The sequence below is a fragment of the Nothobranchius furzeri genome, chromosome 15, assembly GCF_043380555.1.
Source record: "Nothobranchius furzeri strain GRZ-AD chromosome 15, NfurGRZ-RIMD1, whole genome shotgun sequence".
Taxonomy (NCBI): Eukaryota; Metazoa; Chordata; class Actinopteri; order Cyprinodontiformes; family Nothobranchiidae; genus Nothobranchius; species Nothobranchius furzeri.
Genome location: NC_091755.1, coordinates 44976140 through 44998858, shown reverse-complemented (window position 1 = coordinate 44998858; position 22719 = coordinate 44976140). Strand labels below are relative to the sequence as shown.

Genomic DNA, 22719 nt, shown 5'->3' with positions numbered 1-22719 from the left:
GTGTGTGTGTGTGTGTGTGTGCGTGTGTGTGTGTGTGTGTGTGTGTACGTGTGTGTGTGTGTGTGTGTGTGTGCATGTGTGTGTGTGTGTGTGTGTGTGCGTGTGTGTGTGCGTGTGTGTGTGTGTGTGTGTGTGTGTGTGTGTGTGTGTGTGTGTGTGTGTGTGTGTGTGCGTGTGTGTGTGTGCGTGTGTGTGTGTGTGTGTGTGTGCGTGTGTGTGACCAGCCATCAGCCCAGTGGGAATTCCTCAGCAGCGCGCCGTTAGCGGCGGTGCTTTAAGAGAGGGGTGGGCTGAGGTGGGTCATGTCTTTATTTGAGGAGGGAAAAGGTCACGTGCTGCTGGCTGCTCGTGCAAACACAGATGGGGGAGGGGACGTGGGGGGGGGGTGGCTCTGCGGCTGACGCAGCACAAACTAAACCCAACCAGAGCGAGCTTAGCTGCTTGTGTCTCCTGGTTCCTGCTGCTGCTCTTCAACCCTTTACTGTCTGACCTTAATTACACCAACTAATACAGACTAATAATACCAACGCTTGAGTTGAAGCTGGTTAGATACTCCTTCAATTCAATTCAAGTTTATTTATAAAGCGCCAAATCACGACAAGAGTCGTCTCAAGGCTCTTCACATAATAAACATTCCAATTCAGGTCAGGTCATTAAGCCAATCAGAAATAATGTTTCCTATATAAGGAACCCAGCAGGTTGCATCGAGTCACTGACTAGTGTCAGTGACTATACAGCAATCCTCATACCAAGCAAGCATGCAGCGACGGTGGAGAGGAAAACTCCCTTTTAACAGGAAGAAACCTCCAGAGAATCCTGGCTCAGTATAAGCAGCCATCCTACACACACACACACACACACACACACACACACACACACACACACACACACACACACACACACACACACACACACACACACACACACACACACACACACACACACACACACACACACACACACCTTCCCTTCTGGTTGTGTAAACTAGGACAAGAGAAGTTTCAAACATGAGTGAGTTGGGTCGGGTTCACAAGGACCTCCAGCTGACGTGGAGTCTGAGCTCCACTCTTTTTACGGTGGCCCAGCAGGTCCATCCATCCATCCATCCATCCATTTTCATCCGCTTATCCAGGGTCGGGTCATGGGGGCAGTAGCCTAAGGCGAGAGACCCAGACTTCCCTCTGCCCAGCCACTTGGGCCAGCTCCTCAGGGGGAATCTCAAGGTGTTCCCTGGCCAGGTGAGAGACATAGTCCCTCCAGCGTGTCCTGGGTCTACCTTTAGGTCTCCTCCTAGTTGGACGTGCCTGGAAAACCTCACCAGGGAGGCGTCCAGGAGGCATCCTGACCAGATGCCCGAGCCACCTCAACTGGCTCCTCTCCATGCCCAGCAGGTCCAGGTCACTGATCTAACAGACCAACCACCATCAGCCAACACAAAAGTGGCTCGAATGTGCTTGTTCCGCTACCGGGTAACATCACACACTTCAGACGGGATGACCAGAGTTGGATCCTGATCAAACACACGTGGGAGCTGACTAAAACAAGCAGGATGCTGGCTGACCCTAACCCAGAGCAGCTCCACCACGGCACACACCCTTCCTCCTGGAGAGGCTGCTCTTCCCCACAGGGAAGCTGGACTCCACACTTGTGCAGGGCGGATGGGAAGAGACAGAGGTTTAGGGATGGAGGCAGGAATAACGAGCTGTCATGGAGTTAGCCAGGTCTCAGAGCCATGTGAGACGAGAATGATGAATATTTCAAAGACCCTCATTAAATAAACACGCCAGACCTCTGCAGCTGCAGTAACCTTTCATAAATATTGAAAGGCCAAAAAAGTGTGTGTTGCTGTCAGCAGGCCGCCGGACGGGAGCTCCTGCTCCGCGCTACTCCTGGAGGAGGTGAGGAGAGGCTGCTGCATGCGGCGCCAGCAGCTCTCGTCCTATCAGGAGAACGGACAGGCGGGGACCTCGTTCGCCCGTCTTCCCCCGGCAGGCGAGCTGGAGTCTCCGCAGGTTGCTTCGTCGCTGGTGGAGGGCGGGGCTAAACCCATAAAGCCTCCACCCTTAAACATCTGGGAGGAGATGGAGACCGGACGCAGTAACAGCAGAGAAACTGGGTCTCACGGGTCGGTCAGAACCGGACACAAACCAAAGGAAGCCTCCAGAGTTCTGCACAGAACCATCAGAACCTCGTGAACACACAAAGTGTCTGCTGGAAGCTTTCACCCTGCACACATGACCAGCAGCAGCTGGGAAAATCCCCTTCTGTTCACACGCCTTTAAAGGCTTCTGACGTCAGCCGCTTCTGGCAGGAAGACGCCGCCGATCGCAGAATCGCTGCTCTGATTTCGTTTTCCGTGGCCACCTTTTAAACGTTCTTCCAGACAAACCCAACAGCCCGTGATGCTGCAACGCTCGCTCTCTCCCTCCGCCACCTTTGCTGTTTGTTTCCTGTCAGCAGCTACCGTGGAAACGGAGGCAGAGACGAGGACAGGAGCACCAGAACCACCCAGCAGATCTAAAGGTGCAGTTGCTCCTCAAAGTCTACGTCACGGAGCTGCCAAGCGAGCTGCTCCTTCGTGAGGGTGTTGTCCTCCAGAGCAGACACGCAGAGAAGCATAATAAACTCATTTTGATGTTAACGTCTAACTCTGACATGAAAGGGATGTGGGGGAGTTTCAGAGGAGCGTTCAGTCTGAATCAACCACAAACCGTCGGCCACAGAATCAAACAGATGTCTGTCAGACGGAGTTTTACCACCGTTCAAACCAAAAGTCTCAGTCTGAGCAAGCGCAGCAGGACGGGCGACAGTAGGAAGGAAAACTCCACCTAAACCCAACGGGATCAGAGAGAGTGGACCTCGGCCGATGGACACTAAACAATTTACTGCAAACACACACATCTAAGCACAGATGTGTGTGTTTGCTGCAGCAGCATCAAGCAGGCCTCAGGATGGCGGGGGTGCTGGTTACCAGCTTCATGGACTCGATCAAGGAGGCACCTTGTGTGTTTTCTAGAAAAATACTCGTTAGATCTGAGAGAAAACATCTGAAGTGAAAGTATTTGATAAAATGAACTAAAAGTATTAGGTGCCGCCCGCCCATACAACCCTTAATATTCATTTACTGTAAACATAGTAAACAATCCATCGAGGATAAAGACTTCTTCCTCTTAAATCTGAGGAAAACTGAAGCTAAACAAATGGATGAAGATGGGAAATCTGCTGAAAACTAGGGATGTCCCGTTCCGACATCGGCCCAAAAACACTATCGGATTATTGGACGGCATCAAAGATCGCTGGTATAATCGGCCCGTTAAGGTTCTCGTTTTTACAACCAGTGTTCATACTGTTGTTGGCTCTTGTTCTCCGACTGAGTCATATCACCTGATCGAGCCTTTCATCCATCCCACGCTATGAAACAGGTAAAAGTCTGTTAGATTTGTGCTGATATCGTATCGGACCGATATCGGTCAATACTGAAGGCTGCGATCTCGTATCGGCTCTTGGAGAGTACAGGTGCTTTTTTCTCCTCTCCCTCCCTCCTCATCCCCAGACTCGTTGTCCTGTCTTTGTGTGCACGGTGCTCTCTGCATTTTTCCTGGAAACTGGAAATTATTAAAAATGGACCTGGTCAGCTGGTCTCTCAACGCGATTGACAAAATGTTTTCAACGATGAGAACGGGAGAAGGGGCTCCCGGATGCCCCTCTGGGACAGAGCCAGCTGGGCATATCATGGACTCCTGGAAACAGTGGAACTTGATCTGCCTCTCTCAGCTGTCTGTGGAGGATTCTGAAGATGTTTGGCTATTCATGGTGTTGGTGTCGGGATTCCTGCTGTTTGGCCTGAGCGGTTACCCGGCTTACCGGAAAATTAATGAGCTGTCGAGGAATATTGGCTCAATCCCAGAGCTCAGGGATGGATTACATGGTGCTGTGAACGCACAAACTCATATAATTGTGGAGATGAGTCGTAAGCTTGGAACTTTGGCTGAGATTCAGACTCTGGCACAGAAGGTGGATTCCATCAAGGAGCGAGTGGACGGAGCAGCTCGGATTGGGATAGATTAATTACGCCATTATTGGATCTAGAGGGGTTGAAGACCAACAGAGCACTAAGGCAGAGAGGAAATTATCTCTGTCTGTCCCCAATTTTTATCTCCCCCCCTCAGAAGAAATGTGGAATGTTGATCTATTAAGGTAGCACGACTCGGGTTGTGAATGACCACAGTCACCAATTCTTGTCATGTGTCTATGTATGTCTGTCTGATGTCAGAATTGTGTGTACTGAAACTCTAACTTCCCTCTGGGATTAATAAAGTATCTTTGAATTTGAATCAAATTGAATATCGTATCGGACCAACATCGCATCGGACCGATATCGTATCGGACCGACATCGTATCGGACCGATATCGTATCGGACCGACATCGTATCGGACTGATATCGTATCGGACTGATATCGTATCGGACTGACATCGTATAGGACCGACATCGTATTGGACAGACATCGTATAGGACTGACATCGTATAGGACCGACATCGTATAGGACTGACATCGTATAGGACTGACATCGTATCGGACCGACATCGTATCGGACTGATATCGTATCGGACCGACATCGTATCGGACCGACATCGTATCGGACCGACATCGTATCGGACCGACATCGTATCGGACTGACATCGTATAGGACTGACATCGTATAGGACTGACATCGTATAGGACTGACATCGTATAGGACTGACATCGTATCGGACCGACATCGTATCGGACTGACATCGTATCGGACCGACATCGTATCGGACCGACATCGTATCGGACCGACATCGTATCGGACTGACATCGTATAGGACTGACATCGTATAGGACTGACATCGTATAGGACTGACATCGTATAGGACTGACATCGTATCGGACTGACATCGTATAGGACTGACATCGTATAGGACTGACATCGTATAGGACTGACATCGTATTGGACCGACATCGTATAGGACTGACATCGTATTGGACAGACATCTTATCAGACCGACATCGCATCGTAGCAGAAGTGAAAAGGTTGTATCGGGACATCTCTGCTGAAAACCTATTACAGCTGTGTCCAGCTGTTCTACTGCTCGTGTGGATTACGTTCTGTTACTAGGAACGTGGAAAATAATCTATCAATGCCGTCAGCATGAAATCAAGTTCTGCAGCTAATTTTATATTTTTTACCAAACAGCCATAAAAATAAAACAGAGTGTTTGTTCATCGGGCTGCAGGAGCCATTCCCGGCTGCTGTCTTGTGGCTGGCAGGCTGCAGGCTTTTTCCAGCTCTGCCTCCTGCATATGAAACAGGACGTGGGCCTGGAGCCCCTCTGGGACTTCACTTCCTCTGAGCTGAGCCACCAAAGCCCCACCTCCCCCCCCCGAAACAAGCGGCCCCTTCAGCTGGAGGCCAGATATCCCGAGCTGCAGCAGCGAGGGGCGGGGGTGGTGGTTGTGGAAGTAAAAGGGGAAGTTTTAGCTCTGAGAGCGTCTCTGCTGCTCTGGAAGAAAATCCAGCAACCACAAACATCCAGCATGGGTTTCTGAGAGCGTCTTACTGCACAGCCTCGTTTTTATTTACAGCGATAAACCGGCCGACACAAGGCAGCCGCCTGCAGGAATGTGCTGGGTGTCAGCACAAACAACAACATGTGTGCAGCACACACACACACACACACACACACACACACACACACCACTCCGGCAGGAAAATGAGTCGTTGCACAAGCCGGAAAAACCATTTCCCTTAAAGATTTAATGGTAAAAAGCGGAAACACGCTCCACTCCAAACCCAAACATCGGCCAGCTTCTTCACCACTCTGGAGCAGCAGCAGCTGGAGAAGAGGTGGACACCAAAAGAACGAGAGCTAATCTGGACGCTAAAACATTCTGGATGGACAGAGACGTCTACAGCCCCACCTGGGCTGCAACAAAAGGCCTCAGTTTTCATAAAACAGAGCACGGCTATCCAGGTTCAGGCCTGGAGGGCCGGTGTCCTGCACGTTTTAGTGGTTTCTCTGCTCCAACACACTATATTCAGTGGTGCAGAAGCTCATCAGGCTCTGCAGAAGCCTGTTAATCACCTGCTGACTGAAATCAGGTGTGTTGAAGCAGAGCTGAAGCTAAAATGTGTTCCAGGACCGGAACTGAATAACCCTGTACTTGAAGTTTTTGAAGAAAAACAATGTTAATGCTGCAGGTAGTGGCTCATTTGGGTCACCATGGTAACCACACATTTGAAAGCAAACAGACTATCTGTGAAGAGCAGGAGTTTGATGGTCGTGTGGGAGTTTGGATTTTTCTGGGGCTTCATGGAGGAGGAGGTTTTGTTAAAGAGCAAGTCACCCCCTGCCAGATTCTTACTCAACAACCACTTCCTGTTTGAAAAATGCAACAAATGCTGTAGCCTAGCAGACCGAGAGGACGGAGCCACTAAAAGATACACACACTCACGACATTGCGACATCACAATGTACCATCTAACATCATAATGTACCTCTTAGCCAATAGCGATGGCAGATTTAAATTCAAATGCAGTGCTGAGTTTTTGCCTGACGACGGTGCATCGCTGACAGTTTTAGGCAGATTATTTAAATTTTAACTAAGATTAACTAAAGTGCCAAATTATTGACTGAACGTGTCTACGGAGCAATTAGACACTCGTTTATATCGTTTATCAACAAAACAAAGTTGGTTTGAGGGGGACTTGCTCTTTAAAGAAACTTTAAACGACCGTGATGAAGAACCCGTCAGAACCCTGCAGTCAGGAGATCTCGTCTGATTCTACAACAAACCACGTCTGCAGAGTCGCCCAAGGAGAGAAAAAACAGCCCCGGTTGTTTCTCCTCATATCTGGTCCTCACAGGCCGACTGTGGAGAAATGGCCTCATGTTGGGGCCAGTTATGAAGTCAGCAGCACTAAATCTGCACCACTATTCTTATCTAAACATCCTGATGCGGAAAGCCACTGATTATGTGTGCCACCCACATGCGTCGCTGCCAGAAACCAGAAGACTCGCAGCCAAGGCCTGGCAGGAACCGTGCTGAGGCGCTCCACGCCCAGAACACACCGCTCGTTTCAACAACCCTGCAGTCACCGCTCAGCTCGCTGCGTTTACGCAGACTGCATCCTCCTGCATCGGGAGCAGGAGCTGCTTCCTCCTGCATCGGGAGCAGGAGCTGCATCCTCCTGCATCGGGAGCAGGAGCTGCATCCTCCTGCATCGGGAGCAGGAGCTGCATCCTCCTGCATCGGGAGCAGGAGCTGCATCCTCCTGCATCGGGAGCAGGAGCTGCATCCTCCTGCATCGGGAGCAGGAGCTGCATCCTCCTGCATCGGGAGCAGGAGCTGCATCCTCCTGCATCGGGAGCAGGAGCTGCATCCTCCTGCATCGGGAGCAGGAGCTGCATCCTCCTGCATCGGGAGCAGGAGCTGCATCCTCCTGCATCGGGAGCAGGAGCTAACTCACACAACAGGAGCAGCTGCAGAAACGGTGACATTTGCTCTGGAAGTCAGACATGAGCACGTCTCATACTTTCAAAAGAGCGTCTGCAGGGAGGGAAGTGAAGCAATCTCACTTCCTGTCTGTCTGCGTACGAGACTGCTGCTCACACTTCTGCAGCAGCCTCGTTAAGATTCAGAGACACTCGAAGACGCCGTCTATTTCTGAGCCGTCCAACAAGCTCCTCCAGAAAAGTGCTGACAAAGGGTTCGGCTACCACCCAGAAAGCATCTCCTCATTAGAGTGCCTCGGAAAAAAGAGGAGAGGAGTTAAAACCCGGGATCGAGTTTTCCTCCCAGCCGGAGGAGGCCCCTGAAAGCAGAGGTCCTTTGGGTGTGCCCACTCCCGCCTGAATGGAAGTGTGTGCCAGCGGTGGGCATTCACGCAGGACTTTGGCATTGGTCTGGATTACAAGAGGTTGTCCCGATTTTCCCTTTCTTCCCGAGATTCCTCTGAAAGCAGCCTGAGAGGAGGAGGAGTGCTTGTAAACAGTTTGCTGTTGCTTTCTGAGCTCCACCAACAGGGCTGCCTCCAGGAAAGAGCTGCGGTTTCAATCCGATGGTCAGACGGGAGGAAGGGACCGGTGGGGGTGGTGGGTGGTCCCGTGTTAGCTGAATGACCCTTTTGTTGGGATCATATTATGTTTCCACCACAATACTCCTAAACCCCGCTTCATCCGCTCCACCGATGTGTAACAGTTCATGCAAATGGGCTTTTGCTGTGAGGGGTGGGCCTGGCTCCAGAAACTCCTCCTCACACCTCCACGGCTCCAAACACACACACAACAGCCAGTCTGCCAGGAAAAATGAAGGATTCAAGTGTTGGAAGTTTTACGTCTCAGCGGCCGAACCAGGAACACGCCAAGCAGCCGCGTTCAAACACGTTGGTGCAAAAACGTCGGGTCTAAAAACGCAGAAAAAGCTTAAACCGCACAGGAAGTCAGACTGGAGACGGCCACGGGGACCTTTATCACACCACACACACACACACACACACACACACACACACACACACACACACACACACACACACACACACACACACACACACACACACACACTTGTATTTACTGTACAAGCCAATAAAACGACACCAGAGGGTAAATAATGGCTTTATAGCCACCAGAGGCTGGATGAGACTCAATTAGCAGCAATATGGTGATGGAGGGGTTGGGGTGATGATGCGGGCTCACACACACACACACACACACTGGTTAACTGAGTCAGAGCTAACCAGGACCCACACAGAAAAGGGTTCTCCTCCTCCAGAACCAGATGAGGAGGTCGGACTCACCCTGGATGAAGCTTTCCTCTTGTACTTGTTGGTGAAGTCGAACTTCTCCTTGATGTCGTCCAGGAGCTGCTCCAGGCGGACCTTCTCCTCTTTCCCTGTGTAATCCTGACCCAGGAGGATGTACGCCCTCCAGTTGGCAGAGTCGAAGCCCCAGTGGCACGTCCGGTTCTCCTGCGCCTTGTGGCTGTGCACCACGAACTTGTGGGTCGGGTACATGAGTCTGCAGTCCATGCACTGGATGCAGGCTGCGTTGGGGCTGGAGTACAGCTCCGGCACCAGCAAGCCCTTGCACTTGCCGAAGCACTCGTGGTAGACCTTGAAGCTCCTGTCGGTGAGCTGCAGCTCCAAGGACCCGGAGCCTAGCTCCTTCTTGCAGCGCGGCGGGTAGGCGCCTCCGTAGATCAGGGCGTTGCACAGCCGCTCGGCGTCCGTCTTGGTGATGAGGCCGCAGGACGGCGCCGAGAAGGGCAGGATCCCCATGACTTTGAGGATCTCCAGCTGGTCCGCCGTGCATCGGGAGCAGTAGATGTGCAGCTCGTCGCACACGGAGTTGATCTGCTGCAGGGTGAAGTCCCGCAGCACCGTGTTGAGGATCTGCGGCAGGCACAGCCGCTTCTCCCCGCCGACCACGAAGCAGGAGATGGTCTCCGCCTCCAGGACCGTCTCACACCTCTCCGTGGAGCGGTCCGACGGGATGAAGAGCGGACCGGGCATCACGGGCTGCGGCAGATGCTGCAGGACCGGTTCGGGCTCCTTCCCGTCCTTCTTGAAGAGGAGCTCATGTTGCCACCGGGCCGAGAACGCCGCCGGTCCGCCCAGAGAGCTCATGGAGCTGAGGTGGAACTGCTTCAGAGTTTGCTGCAGTCCCGGATGAGGCTGGAAGCTCTGCCGACTTACAGTCTCCATGTTTTTCCTACAACTTTGGAAGCGAAAATCCTTCTTCTGGCTGGCCGGGAGTCGCGAGGGTCGATCCGTTTCTCGAGCTGGTAAATCCGCGGTGTCCCAGAGCTGCGTGGAGCTGCTGAAGCTTCATCCAACATGAATCCGAGCGCAGCGCTCTAGACACCAGTCCTCTCCGCGCCAGCCCTACGGAGCGCACACCGGCCAGAGGGTCGCAGCCCGTCCATGTCCGACAGGAGTCCGAACTCCACAGGGCGCAAAGTTCCGGTGGAAACTTCCAGAAGCGGGACACGAGAGGCAAACCCGCGCGAGCACAGATCCCGAATTCAGGTTGGTTCTGCTGTCGAGGACCGCAGAGATCAGGTCCGCCTGCCCCCGCACTTCCCTCTGACTGGAGATGCTGCTGGCGCGCGCTGCCTCCTCCCCTCTGCCTCGCGCCCTCCCCCCTCCCTCCCCCTGTGTTTGTGTGTCTAGCTCAGTCATTGAATCCCGGCCAGGAATGTGAGTGACTCTGCGGGCAGGCCGACCGGGCTCTTCCAGGAACAAGCCGTCACCCCCTCCAGCGAAACACGCGCGCGCGCACACGCGCGCACCCCACGCGCACACACCCAGGGGCGCCTCCAGAAAATTTAGATAGGGGGGCCAGATGGCCCAAAAAGTTTTGGGGTGGCAAACCAAACTGGTGTTAGTGGAAACTCTGGGAGAGTTCAGCCGGTGGCGACGTGTTACACTTTTATTCATTTTTATTAAAAAGCTCTACGTCTCCAAAACATTTAACTTCAGTTTTACAAACATTTCAGAAAAATACTTTTCAGTTATTCAAAATGTATTTAAAATTTATTGTTTTAGGTTCATTCACCTGTTGCTGTGTTCACAAAAACAACACCTACAGAGGTAAAAACTTTTTATAATGTTGAGCAGCGGAAACATGAATTTCTTTTTTATTCTGATTATTTATTTACTCATTAATTGTATAATTTTTATTTTGTTTTACAATTATGTCTAGAATAAAGATCAATATGTGGTTTGACTGAATATTCAAACCGCAGCAACTTTTCTAGGGGGGGCGCACATGCCGCAGACACACACACACGCACACCCCCACAGACACGCACGCGCGCACACGCACACAGCGTACAAGTGCCAGGGGAACACTAATGCTGCATTCACAGATCTAATGATGGTTTTTTTAATCTAGTTTTTTTAAATGTGTTTCTGACTTTTTAGAAATCAGTTCACCAGCTAGCTCTGTGGACAGGCTAAGCTAAAGGCTAACCCGCGTGCTGCTAAAGTGTAACATGTCTAAAACTGTTTAAATATCAGGAGTTTGTGTTATTTAAGTACAGAAGCCATTACGCTTCCACAAATTCCCACATTATACCATTTATGACATTTTTTACAAACACAGGCCGAGGCCCAGTCCCAGTACTCGCCCTGTGCTCTTCAGCAGAGTGCACGTGGAGGAAGTGTGCTGTAAGGCTGCATGGTGCACAAGTGTGCTAATAACTGCAGAGTAGAGACAGCGAGCATCGTGTCATCGATTGCAACGCATGCGGGGATGCTGGTCGCTGTGAAACTAAAAAAACCTTCACTAACAACTTTCACACAGTTATTTAAATAATTTTACATCCATGCGGACTGAAGTGGGTGAAGTGCGGATCAAGGGCACAAAAGGGGCGTGATCAATCAGTAAACTCTACGCACTCGCACCCCTGGTCGGGATCACCCAGCTGAAGGGAGCAAGGGTGGAAGAGCCAGTTTTGAGAGCGGGCCTAAAATGAGTAGCAGTGTCAACAGGTAGCACTTCCTGTGCATCCTCGGCGTTGCATCTGGCTGGAAATTCTTCGTCCACGTGTCTGAAACCATTAACGCATCCTACATGTGTTCCTAAACACGAATCAAAGCCCCAGTTATTTATAAAAGTTATAAAAACACACCTTATAACGCAGGAAATTAACTTTTAACTCAAGTGCTGGCGTTGCCCACTTCTCCCACAGGCCCTGAACACAACACGATCACCATTCCTCGCGCTTCCACACTCGCGCGAGTGCGTAGGGTGATCACGCCCCTTTTGCACCCTTGATCCGGACTTGGGTGGAGGGTATTACCCACAATCCTTTGCTGTGGGAGAAAAGGCTCAAGTTCCTCTTCAGTAAATTTGTATTTTCTAATGAACTTTTAGGACGACCAGTTGATGCTCTGAATGTTTTAGTCGAAGCAGCAACGAATGTAAATTTATTTCAAACAATTGTTAGTTTGAAAGTTGATAATAAAGTTTTTTTTAATCGCAGCGGAAAGCATCCCGGCATGCGCTGTGACTGATGACGCAATGCTCCACGTCTCAATTCAGCTATCATTTGCACACTTGTGAACCACGCACTCGAAGCCTTACTGCACACTTACTCCAAGTGCACTTGGCTGAAGACCGCTGGGCGAGTCCTGGGACTGGGCCTCGGTCTGGAGAGGAGAGGAAAACGGTGTCATGGCAGCTTTGGGTTATTGATCCTTCTGCTTTGGCGTGTTACCGAACGTTGACACGAGTTAATCTCAGGTTTCATGTCACTGGAAACCAACAAGCCACTGGTTATCTGCATAGAGGCCTTCACTGGACGTCAAATACAACTCCACCTTCACTCTAACACGTCTGTTTTTAAAGGCTTGATGCAAACAAATAATGATGCACTCACATCCACGCGACTCGTCTCACATCCACGCGACTCGTCTCACATCCACGTGACTCGTCTCACATCCACGCGACTCGTCTCACATCCACGCGACTCGTCTCACATCCACGCGACTCGTCTCACATCCACGCGACTCGTCTCACATCCACGCGACTCGTCTCACATCCACGCGACTTGTCTCACATCCACGCGACTCGTCTCACATCCACGCGACTCGTCTCACATCCACGCGACTCGTCTCACATCCACGCGACTCGTCTCACATCCACGCGACTCGTCTCACATCCACGCGACTCGTCTCACATCCACGCGACTCGTCTCACATCCACGCGACTCGTCTCACATCCACGTGACTCGTCTCACATCCACGCGACTCGTCTCACATCCACGCGACTCGTCTCACATCCACGCGACTCGTCTCACATCCACGTGACTCGTCTCACATCCACGTGACTTGTCTCTGAGGTTCTTTGTGTTAAAATGACTAAAAGTCAGCCTTTAATGGCATCGACTGGAAGTTTATCGTGCATTACGGATAAAGTCTGCAAACAGAAAGGAATGCTTTCATGTTTCCCACCCAAAGCTTGTTCAGGGTCAGGACTCTCCTGGACTCAGTGTCTGCTCCTGCAGCGCCCCCTAGCCACGCAGAGAGGGCATGACCTGGAAGCTGGAGCTGTTGTGTTCTGCAGACTCGGGGACTTTCATTCTCTAGTCCTCCAGAACCTTATTTGTAATTTAGGGACGTTTAAAGCCCGTTGGGCAGCAGGTCTGATTGGAGATCAACTCAAAAAACAACTGAAACAAAGTTTTTAATGAATGTATATTAATGATGAGGCATGAATTTAAAGTGAGAATCACTAAAGAGAATAGAAAATGTTTAATATTTGTCTCTTCTTGCTAAAAGGATTTATTAATAACCTAATTATCCAGTTTTCAGAGTTTAACGACTGAATCTTTTATAATACAATAAAAATGTCTTTTTCAGGAGTTTAGCAGTAAAACTGGAACTAAACAGCAAGATAAACTAAACCAGTGGGATCTATTGATTATCTGTAATAAATCACACTATTTTCAGTGGAATAATGGTGAGAAGAACCTGCAGCTTTGGGGTTTCTGTTGCCCAACAGTCCTGTTGGTAATCCAGTCTAATCCGAGGGGTCAAGCGTAATGCTGCTAGATCTGCACCGCACACGGCTGAAGTCGTTAACGGATTAGTTAGTTAACTAACGGGAGAACAGCTGCTGGTCCGGTTATTCCTAAAATAAACGGGTACCAGCGTCTCAGAGGTCTGCTCGTTTCTCAGCCTCATTATTCACATTTAAAGTTTGGTTTTTCAAAATAAAACTGGACCAAACGTTAAAGTAAAGAAAGTTTCTGCAGAATAACGGATTTCTTCTGAATTATTCAAAGAGATTTTTGTAAGAAAAACACATAAATAAATAAAACTTTCTGAAAAAGTACTTTAAAATAAATACGTTAAACATTAACTTCATCAATGATCAATAATAAATTACTATTCAGCAGGAGTCCCAGATGATAATCTGCATTTCACTTTTCACAGTTTAATCCAGGAAAATCCGGAAAACACTGGAAATTAAAGGAGATGCAGAGAGTTCTCGATGCTTCAGAGCAGAAAATCAGCTTCTTAGAAACATGAAACATGAAATATCTCAAATTATTAAATACAACGATTCTTTTCTCGTCAGCTTCTTGTGCGCGCGCACGTGTGTGCGCGTGCACGTGTGTGCGCGTGCACGTGTGTGCGCGTGCACGTGCATGAGTGTGTGTGAGTGTGTGTGTATCGGATGTGTGTGTGTGAGAGAGAGTGTGTGCGTGCATGCACATCATCGACATACATATATGCACATGTGTGTTTGCGTGAGTGTGTGCATGCGTGTTTGCATGCATGCATGTGTGTGTGCATGTGTGTGTGCGTGTTTGCGTGCGTGCATGCACATGTGCGTGCGTGCATGTGTATGTGTGTGCACGTGTGTGTTTGCGTGCGTGTGCGTACGTGCATGCACGTGTGTGCGTGCGTGTGTGTGTTTGCGTGCGTGCGTGCATGTGTATGTGTGTGCACGTGTGTGTTTGCGTGTGTGCACGTGTGTGTTTGCGTGCGTGTGCGTACGTGCATGCACGTGTGTGCGTGCGTGTGTGTGCATGTGCATATGTGTGTATGTGTGTGTGTGTGTGTGTGTGTGTGTGCATATGTGTGTGTGCATATGTGTGTGTGCATATGTGTGTGTGTGTGTGTGTGTGTGTGTGCATATATGTGTGTGTGTGTGTGCATATGTGTGTGTGTGTGTGTGCATATGTGTGTGTGTGTGTGTGTGTGTGTGTGCGTGTGTGTGTGTGTGTGTGTATATGTGTGTGTGCGTGTGTGTGCATATGTGTATGTGTGTGTGCGTGCAAGTGTGTGTGCATATGTGTGTGTGTGTGTGTGTGTGTGTGTGTGTGTGTGTGTGTGTGTGTGTGTGTGTGTGCATATGTGTGTGTGTGTGCATATGTGTATGTGTGTGTGCGTGCAAGTGTGTGTGCATATGTGTGTGTGTGTGTGTGTGTGTGTGTGTGTGTGTGTGTGTGTGTGACATGCAGACACCTGTGTGTGTGTGTGTGTGTGTGTGTGTGTGTGTGTGTGTGTGTGTGTGTGTGTGTGTGTGTGTGTGTGTGTGCATATGTGTGTGTGTGTGCATATGTGTATGTGTGTGTGCGTGCAAGTGTGTGTGCATATGTGTGTGTGTGTGTGTGTGTGTGTGTGTGTGTGTGTGTGTGTGTGTGTGTGTGTGTGTGTGCATATGTGTGTGTGTGTGCATATGTGTATGTGTGTGTGCGTGCAAGTGTGTGTGCATATGTGTGTGTGTGTGTGTGTGTGTGTGTGTGTGTGTGTGTGTGTGTGTGTGTGTGTGTGTGTGTGTGTGTGCAGCTCAGGATCAGAACTCTCACATAAACTTCTAACTTGGTACTTTTCTCTGCTGCAGCTTTTGAAAGTCGGCCGTGAATCTTCATCTCTCCTCTTCATCACAGCTTTAAACTCAAAAATCGTTTCAAGAGTTTAAATTTAAAGATGTTAAAGCAGCAAATGACGTGCAGCTGTTAGAAGAGCGGGTTATTAGGAACCATTCAGAGGCTCCAGAACACCTCGTGACACGTTAAGGAAGTAAACCTTAGATAGACAACGTCCATCAGATCCAGCAGAAACCAGTAAGTAGTCTGAGACAGTCTCTGGCGTTTAGTGGCTTCAGGTTCAAGGAGGACTTTTTGGTCTCCGATCCTTCAGATGGAGTGAAACGCTGAGTCAGACGAACAAGAGAGGCTGACGAAGGGAGGTGGACAATACCAGCAGACCCTTGAGTTTCCTGGAGAGGGAGGAAGAAAAGCCCGAGAGGCTCTCGTCTGAAACAAGGTTTGTTTGTGAGTTGAGGTGAAGGACCGCAGCTCAGAGCCAAGTCGGAGCTCAGACACGGACCCGGACCGTGGATCAGAAGAAGTGAAACTGATGTTTGGAGACTTTGGAGGATAGTTTTAGTTTAGAGCCTGACGAGTTTCATTCAGGAGGCAAAAACACCCAAACGTGTGGTTTCCATCCCAGAATAGCTGCTTACATACGATAAACAACAGGGCTGTTTGTTTTTCTTTTAAACTGCAGAAAAACAACTCGTTTCTCATTTCTAATGCCGCCGTTTTTAAACTTTATGCCATCAAACGATGATTTTTGCTGCTCAGACAGACGAGTTAATCCTGGATAACGAGCACCTGTCCACCTGCCGGAGACGGCTAGGGCCTGCGTAAGCTAGCTCCGACTAGCCGTGAGACAGAGGACTCATTCCTGTTTCTAAAGACTCCGCCCACTTTCAGTGACGAGACCCGCAGGTATTTTTTACTGTAGATTATTACCTGACAACAAAATCCCTTCATAAAAAGTTCATGCAGGAATCTGGCTACAAGTAATCAGGATTTATTGATCCGTCATTTATTCCTTCAGCAGACGGGAGAAGTCCTGATCAGAGCCGGAGCTATCCCTTTATGGGCCATTCCCATCTGTACCGCGTCGGCCCGGGCCGGGTAGCGTAGGTTGTTTACATATCTGGGTGGCCTGGTATTTTTCCGGGCCAACCAAGGCTCATTCTCAGCCCTCTTCTGGAGGGGGTCTGCTTCAGGCCGACCAGGGCCAACACACCCACTGCTGACAGCAAATCCACACCTTCCATTAGAGCAAGCCTCTGATTGGTGGGTAGAATCAGCCCACATGGGCTCAAGACAAGGATGTGTGGAATCAACCGGGCCAGGCTGGGGCCGACTGGGGCTACCCGGCCCGGGCCGACCCGGTACAGATGGGAATGGCCCATTAGTTATGCTGCTTCTACGAGCATCGGCGCTGCAGCAGGCCTGGGGAGGGTGGCAGCTAGCCCCTGATTGGTCAGCAGCAGCACCACCGATCCCCTCAGGAAATAAAACACGTGCCACAGACGTCTAGCAGGAGACACGGAGCCGATGGAAGAACGTCTCGTGGAAAAAGCCTGAAGACATAAATGTTTATACAGCCATGAAGGCGGAGAAAGACACACGACAGACTTTCTACTTTTGGATCAGAATCAGCTCCTCTAAATCTGAGACCATGGTCTTGAGTCAGAAAAGGGTAGAACGCCTTCTCCGGGTCAGGGATGAGGTCCTGCCCCAAGTGGAGGAGTTTAAGTATCTCGGGGGAACGCTGGAGCGTGAGATCGATAGGTGGATTGGTGCTGCGTCTGCAGTGATGCGGGCGTTGTACCGGTCTGTCGTGGTGAAGAGAGAGCTGAGTCAGAAGGTGAAGCTCTCGATTTACCGGTGGATCTACGCTCCTACCCTCACCTGTGGTCATGAGCTTTGGGTAGCGACCGGAAGAACGAGATCGCGGATACAAGCGGCCGGAATGAGTTTTCTCCGGAGAGTGGCTGGACTCTCCCTTAGAGATAGGGTGAGAAGCTCGGTCATCTGCTCAGGATTCCTCCTGGACCCTCCCTGGTCCCACCTACAAGGAGACCCAGGACACGCTGGAGGGACTCTCACCTGCCCAGGGAACGCCTTGGGATATTCCTGGAAGAGCTGGCCCAAGGGGCCGGGGAGAGGGAAGTCTGGGCCCCTCTCCCGGCTGCTGCCCCGTGACCCGACCCCACAGAGGATGAAACTGGATGGATGGTTTCCTTTTGTGTTTGTCTCCTTCCTGTTCTCTCAGAACCAGTTGGTCCGGGCAGAAGGATGCTTCTCCAGGTTCTGGTTCTGCTGCAGGTAACTTCCTGTTCAGAGGGAGTCTTCCTTCCCACTGTGGCCCAAAGGCGCCAGGCTGCTAAAGATGGAGGACTGCAGTAACAAGGGTTGCTTCAGTTAATAATAAGTTATCAGTGACGTGGTTCTGGTTCTGAATCTGGACCGGTTCTGACTGGACTTCCATGGAGGAGTGGTGCCATGTCAGTCAGCTGATTAGTCGTGCCCGTCTCATATTTACGTGTCGCCCAGCTGTTAACCTGCAGCTCAGGCGTCGCCGGCGTAACCATGGCAGCAGAGAAACCCACAGCGTGACATGATGTTTCTTTCCAGGCGCTGGACTGTTTGTTCCCAAAGCTCTCCGGACCACAGGCCCGGCCCACTTCTCTGTGCTTTAAAGCCAAGACGGTGTTCTGCATAAACAGGAGCAGCTTCATCTGAATGACTGTTCTCTCCTGCTTAAGCTCCGCCCTCCTGCCTCCCTCCTGCTTCTCCAGCTGTCCTGAGTCTTTTTCCACAGCGTAACTAGATCTGCTCTCTGTTGGTCCTGCTCCTCTGGCCAAAAGCTTAAAAGGCTCAGAAGTGCCACCAACATCATGACTTCAACTTTCCGCTATGTGTCCCTGCAGAGGAACACAGCGCCATCCCAACGGCGAGCACATCTGCATGACGTAACCTCGTCCTCCAGTAGAAGCCCTGCTGCAGGCGGGAGTCCCAGAAGCACCAGTTGGAGTATTCAGCGATGCAATCACACCGTGGGACGCCCAGTTGTCTCACGCTCAACAGCAACCTGTCTCACCTCCTCCTGTGTTCGGGTTCAGCAGGACGGGATTGTGTACTTCTGATGTTCGCAGACTAAACCAGCAGGACAGCGCTGCTGCTCGTCTACGGCACCGGAGACCAGACCACAGTCACGTCTGACGGGCAGCCAGACGTTCCTGCTCGTGCAAACCCGCGGAGCGGCCGTGTGAACGCAGCGTGAACACACGTCTACCGGCTGGTCTCTCACAGACGGCCGCTGTCCTGCAGCTTCAGGAAGCCCCGCCCCCTCAGGAGCTCTGACACAGGTGACCCTGACGAGCCACTGGGGGTTACCATGGTGACCGCTGCTTTAGCATTTCTTCTGTTTAATTTCTCATATAAAAAGGCTTCATTATTTGTAGACATTGTAAGAGCTGTGCTGCCGGTACCGCTCCCACTGATAACCCGTGTCTCTACGGCGGCACGTGCCATGATTTTACTTTATTAGTGTCAATAAAACAAAACGAAAGGATTATTTGTGTTCACCAGCTGCTATGGTCCACCTTTTAGGACGCCAGCAGATTTCAAATCCAGCCTCACCGGGTTTGGGACAGAACCTGAACCAAACCCAAAGATCTAGATATCATCAAACCAACATGAACTCTAACCTTCTCTTCTGACTTTTAACCCTTAAAACGACATTTATTGAGGATAAAATGCTAATTATTAGAATGATTATGGATAGTTTAACCAGCATCATGAATTATAATAAAGACAAACATAAAAAAGAGTTAAAGGTGATAAAAAAGCAGCAAACTGGAGGAAAACCAGCGATCGGAACCACAGAAACGGAGTTTTTACGTTCAAAGTGAATCAAAACAAAACAGCTCAAATCATCAGTCTGGTGGTTTAACCGGATTGGACAGGCAGGCCCAACGCGGGCTTCTGATTGGATCCCACAAATGATGTCAGACGTAACAAACCCGGAAGTTCCTGTTCCTCAAGCTGGCGCGGAAAGACGAAAAACGAGAAATGACAGGAAAGTTTCCGAAATCCAAACTGAAACGTAAGAGGACTTCAGTGGAAGATGTTGAACCGGAAACATCAACCTACCGAGGTTTACCGTCCGCGTCCGGTACCGGAGGCGCGAGCACCCACCGGTGAGTCTCCGGTAACCCTCTGCTGACGAAGCTTCGAGTCTTTTATTATATCCGGTTTTTGTTCCACTAAGATGTCTCTGGGCCCGTTACCATGGTAACCCGAACGTGACCCCCCCCCCCCCCGTCTTTAACAAAAGGACACGCGCAGCAGATCAAAGAGCTGCCTCGTGAATTATTTCACAGATTGATAAAAAAATGCATTAAAGTAGTTTGAAAAGGAACGAGTTACATTGTAACGCATCTGATGACCTCCAGGGAGCCTGACGCGGGTTCCGGACGCAGCGCGGCACCGTCAGCACCGTCAGCACCGGCCTGGTGGAGAACGGTGCCGCCCGGCTCCGCGGAGGCTCTGTGGGCGGCCACGCTGACGTCAGCTCTGCCCTACCTGGATAAGGAGCGCTGGGACCCGCTTCCTGATCTCCCGCCGTGCTCCGCTGCGGTACGTGACGTCACGGTGCTCCTGTGGAGAACAACACAGACTCAGCGGGCTGAGATGCTCCAGATTCAGGCTCCTGTGGTGCTTCTGACAGACTTCATTACACCTTATGGGATTAAAACAATCCGTTCATTTATTTTTCTTTAATGTCAGAAAAAACGTTTTAACCAAATCCTCAGATTTTAATCCAGACACTCTGGGATTACAGCTGAAGCTTTATCCACGTCATTCCCACCTGGAGACCATCCGACTGGTTCTGATTCAGATCTTTTTGTTTCACAGCAGAAACCCAAAAACTCAGACCAGGAGCGGTGGTGCGACCTCGGGTCAGAGGTCAGACCTTTCCCAGAATCCTCCCTGAGGACTCCATCGAGCCTCGCCTCCTCCCAGGACTTCTCAGGATGGACCACACCTGCTGCTCAACCTGACAGGAGCCCACACCTCCACACAGGGTCTCCTAGGCCCCTCTGCAGGAGTCAGCCACCTCCAGCTGTCCGACGAGGGGAGGAGGCGTCTTCGTCATCGTCTTCATCAGCAGGACGGTGCGGAGGACAGAAGGCTGCACCAGGGAACCGAGAACTCACTCAGAAGGTGTCTGATCCATCGTCTCCTGCTGAAGAAGAGGAGGAGCAGGGAGTTAGAGGAGATGAAGAGGCAGAGCTTCAGAGCTGCCCCATGTGTCTCCAGGCATTCCCGGTTGGGTACGAGCTCCACATCACTCAGATCCTTTCTTCTGTTTCACTCAGATGTTTCTTCAGAGGTTTTCATGTGAACTTCCAGCTTCTCTCAAAAGCAGAATTCCTCCACAACGTTCTGTGGTAGGAAACATAACCGGAGCTGCAGCTCCGGTCGGTCTACGGTCCTCCAGATGGGTACACTGTGTTCTCCTGCTCATCTCCCTCAAGCAGTTTTCTCCAAGGTTTATAGCATAACTAAAGGGATGAGACTGGAGAACCCAAACTGGTTCCACCAGAGAGGAAACATCTAGAACAAGAAGAGCTCTAACAGAAGCAGGAGCTTTTCAAATCGGAACTCAAATTTAAACTTAATTCCCGATTTTACCAGATTTTTTTTTTTTTGGTACAAAATTAGGATTACCGGGCCTCCTCTGTAACGCTGGCTTACACACAGAACAAGGTTGGGATTAATAACGGAACGCTGGAAAACCGTGAAAACTGCTGAACTAAAGCCGGGAGGTGTAGTGATTCTCATGTTCTCATCTCCTCAGGTCCACGCAGATGGACCGGGACGGACACCTGGCCCAGTGTCTCTCCGAGATGAACATGGACATGACCTGGTGAGGCGACAGGAAGCTGGACCCACAGGTGGTCCAGATGTTCTCCAGAATCCATCTTCTACGTGATACTTCAGTGTTTATTAAACCGAGTGGAGAAACCAGGAAAAATAAAGAGAAAAGCCACCGCTTCCTGTTTCTGGGTCACATTCACCCTTCTCCCACCTACCAGCGGTCAGTGGAGACTCCATCTCCTCCATCGATCAGATCAACACGCCGGGACTCGCCCTGCGGTCTTCAGCCAAGTGCACCTGGAGAAAGTGCAGTAAGACTTCGAGTGTGTGGTTCACAAGTGTGCAGATAATTGCTGATTTGAGACGGGCATGCGATGCGTCATCGATCACCAGGATGCTGGTCGCTGTGATGTTTAAAAAAATAAACTTTATTAACTCATTAATGGCCAATGACGACTAAAGTCATGTTTTTTTACGGTGTGGGCGTCGGACGAGCCCCCGCACCGTGAGAACAAACATCTCAGCTCTAAAGCCGATCTTCATCCGCGTACGTCACACGTCACGTGATCAGGAAGCAGAAAATCCGATAAGTGAGGCGCGAACCGGAAAAGCTTCTGCCGATCACAATTCAACAAGGGATTACGAAAGAACGGATAACGCTCGAATCGCGCGGATTCTTCCTGATGTAAGAGGTGAGTCTCCTCTTTGTTTTGGTAGTTTGGGCCATGACATCATCCTAGCGCGTAACGTTCTAGGACTCTTAAAAAAAGTGTAAAATCGCTGAAAAATGCTGGCAGTGACGGAGTTGGCAGCTTTCAAACAAACAGTTATTTGTAATAATCGTACATTCGTCGCTGCTTTGACTAAAAGTTTCAGAGCATCAACTAATCGTCCTAAAACGAACTTTCATTAGAAAATACATGTTCAGAAAAGGAACTTGAGCCTTTGCTCCCACAGCAATGGATTGTGGATAATACACTTCACCCAAGTCCACATCCATGCAGACTTGGGTGAAGTGCGGATCAATGACGCAAAAGGGGCGTGGTCAGCTTCCGCTTCCACTCACACCCCTGGCCGGGAGGAGGAAGTTTTGGGATTGAACCAGTCTTCATCATCCTCTACGGACCTGGACCCAGGTGAGGCTGGTCCTCCTGAATCTGACCCAACCATGGAAAAGTGATGGTTTGGTCATCTGAACACAAACTCAACTAAATGAATTTTTAAATTAAATTATTATTATGCTAATAAAAACATCCCAAGACAAAAAATGTGAACTTGGTTTTCTTATTAAAACGTTTTTCTGAAAATAATTTTTTAATGTATGAATATGCAGACGAGCGCAGCAGGAGGACATCTAATCAGATCATCTGCTGGAACTACCTGTGTGATGTCAGTCGCTGCTGAGTTTGGTCCTCCAGGTGTTTAGTTCCCCGGAAAAAACGTTTCCCTCCTAATCAACTTAATTATCGGAGTCATTAGTCGCAGCTT

At 50.2% G+C, this 22719-nt stretch overlaps 2 protein-coding genes across 3 annotated transcripts in view; one reads left to right on the top strand and one right to left on the bottom strand.

Annotated features, from left to right (window-relative positions):
- skia (v-ski avian sarcoma viral oncogene homolog a) overlaps positions 1–10105 on the bottom strand; it is a 68313-nt gene extending 58208 nt beyond the window's left edge. Inside the window, exon 1 of the mRNA XM_015968701.3 lies at positions 8822–10105. Coding sequence (XP_015824187.3) covers positions 8822–9727 — 906 coding nt within the window. The 5' untranslated portion in view covers positions 9728–10105. The remainder of the gene's footprint in view (positions 1–8821) is intronic.
- Positions 10106–19196: 9091 nt separating this feature from the next.
- si:ch73-70k4.1 (FA core complex associated protein 20) lies at positions 19197–22485 on the top strand. Of its 2 annotated transcripts, none has more exons than XM_015968704.3 (4): positions 19197–19547; positions 19803–19986; positions 20269–20684; positions 21212–22485. In XM_015968704.3, exons 1-4 carry the CDS (start codon positions 19420–19422, stop codon positions 21282–21284), a joined length of 801 nt encoding a protein of 266 aa, XP_015824190.3. In that variant the 5' UTR covers positions 19197–19419; the 3' UTR covers positions 21285–22485. The 2 variants fall into 2 exon arrangements, with proteins under 2 accessions (XP_015824190.3, XP_015824189.3); XM_015968703.3 differs by having other exon boundaries at positions 19204–19547; positions 20266–20684.
- The last annotated feature ends 234 nt before the right edge of the window (positions 22486–22719 follow it).

What these genes read in the sequence shown, in the direction of transcription:
- si:ch73-70k4.1 (XM_015968703.3), top strand. Translation starts at nt 19,420, where the DNA reads ATGACAGGAAAGTTTCCGAAATCCAAACTGAAACGTAAGAGGACTTCA. An exon ending in GGAGGCGCGAGCACCCACCG is followed by an intron (nt 19,548 to 19,802) that starts GTGAGTCTCCGG and finishes GATGACCTCCAG; the next exon opens with GGAGCCTGACGCGGGTTCCG. An exon ending in CTCCAGGCATTCCCGGTTGG is followed by an intron (nt 20,685 to 21,211) that starts GTACGAGCTCCA and finishes TCATCTCCTCAG; the next exon opens with GTCCACGCAGATGGACCGGG.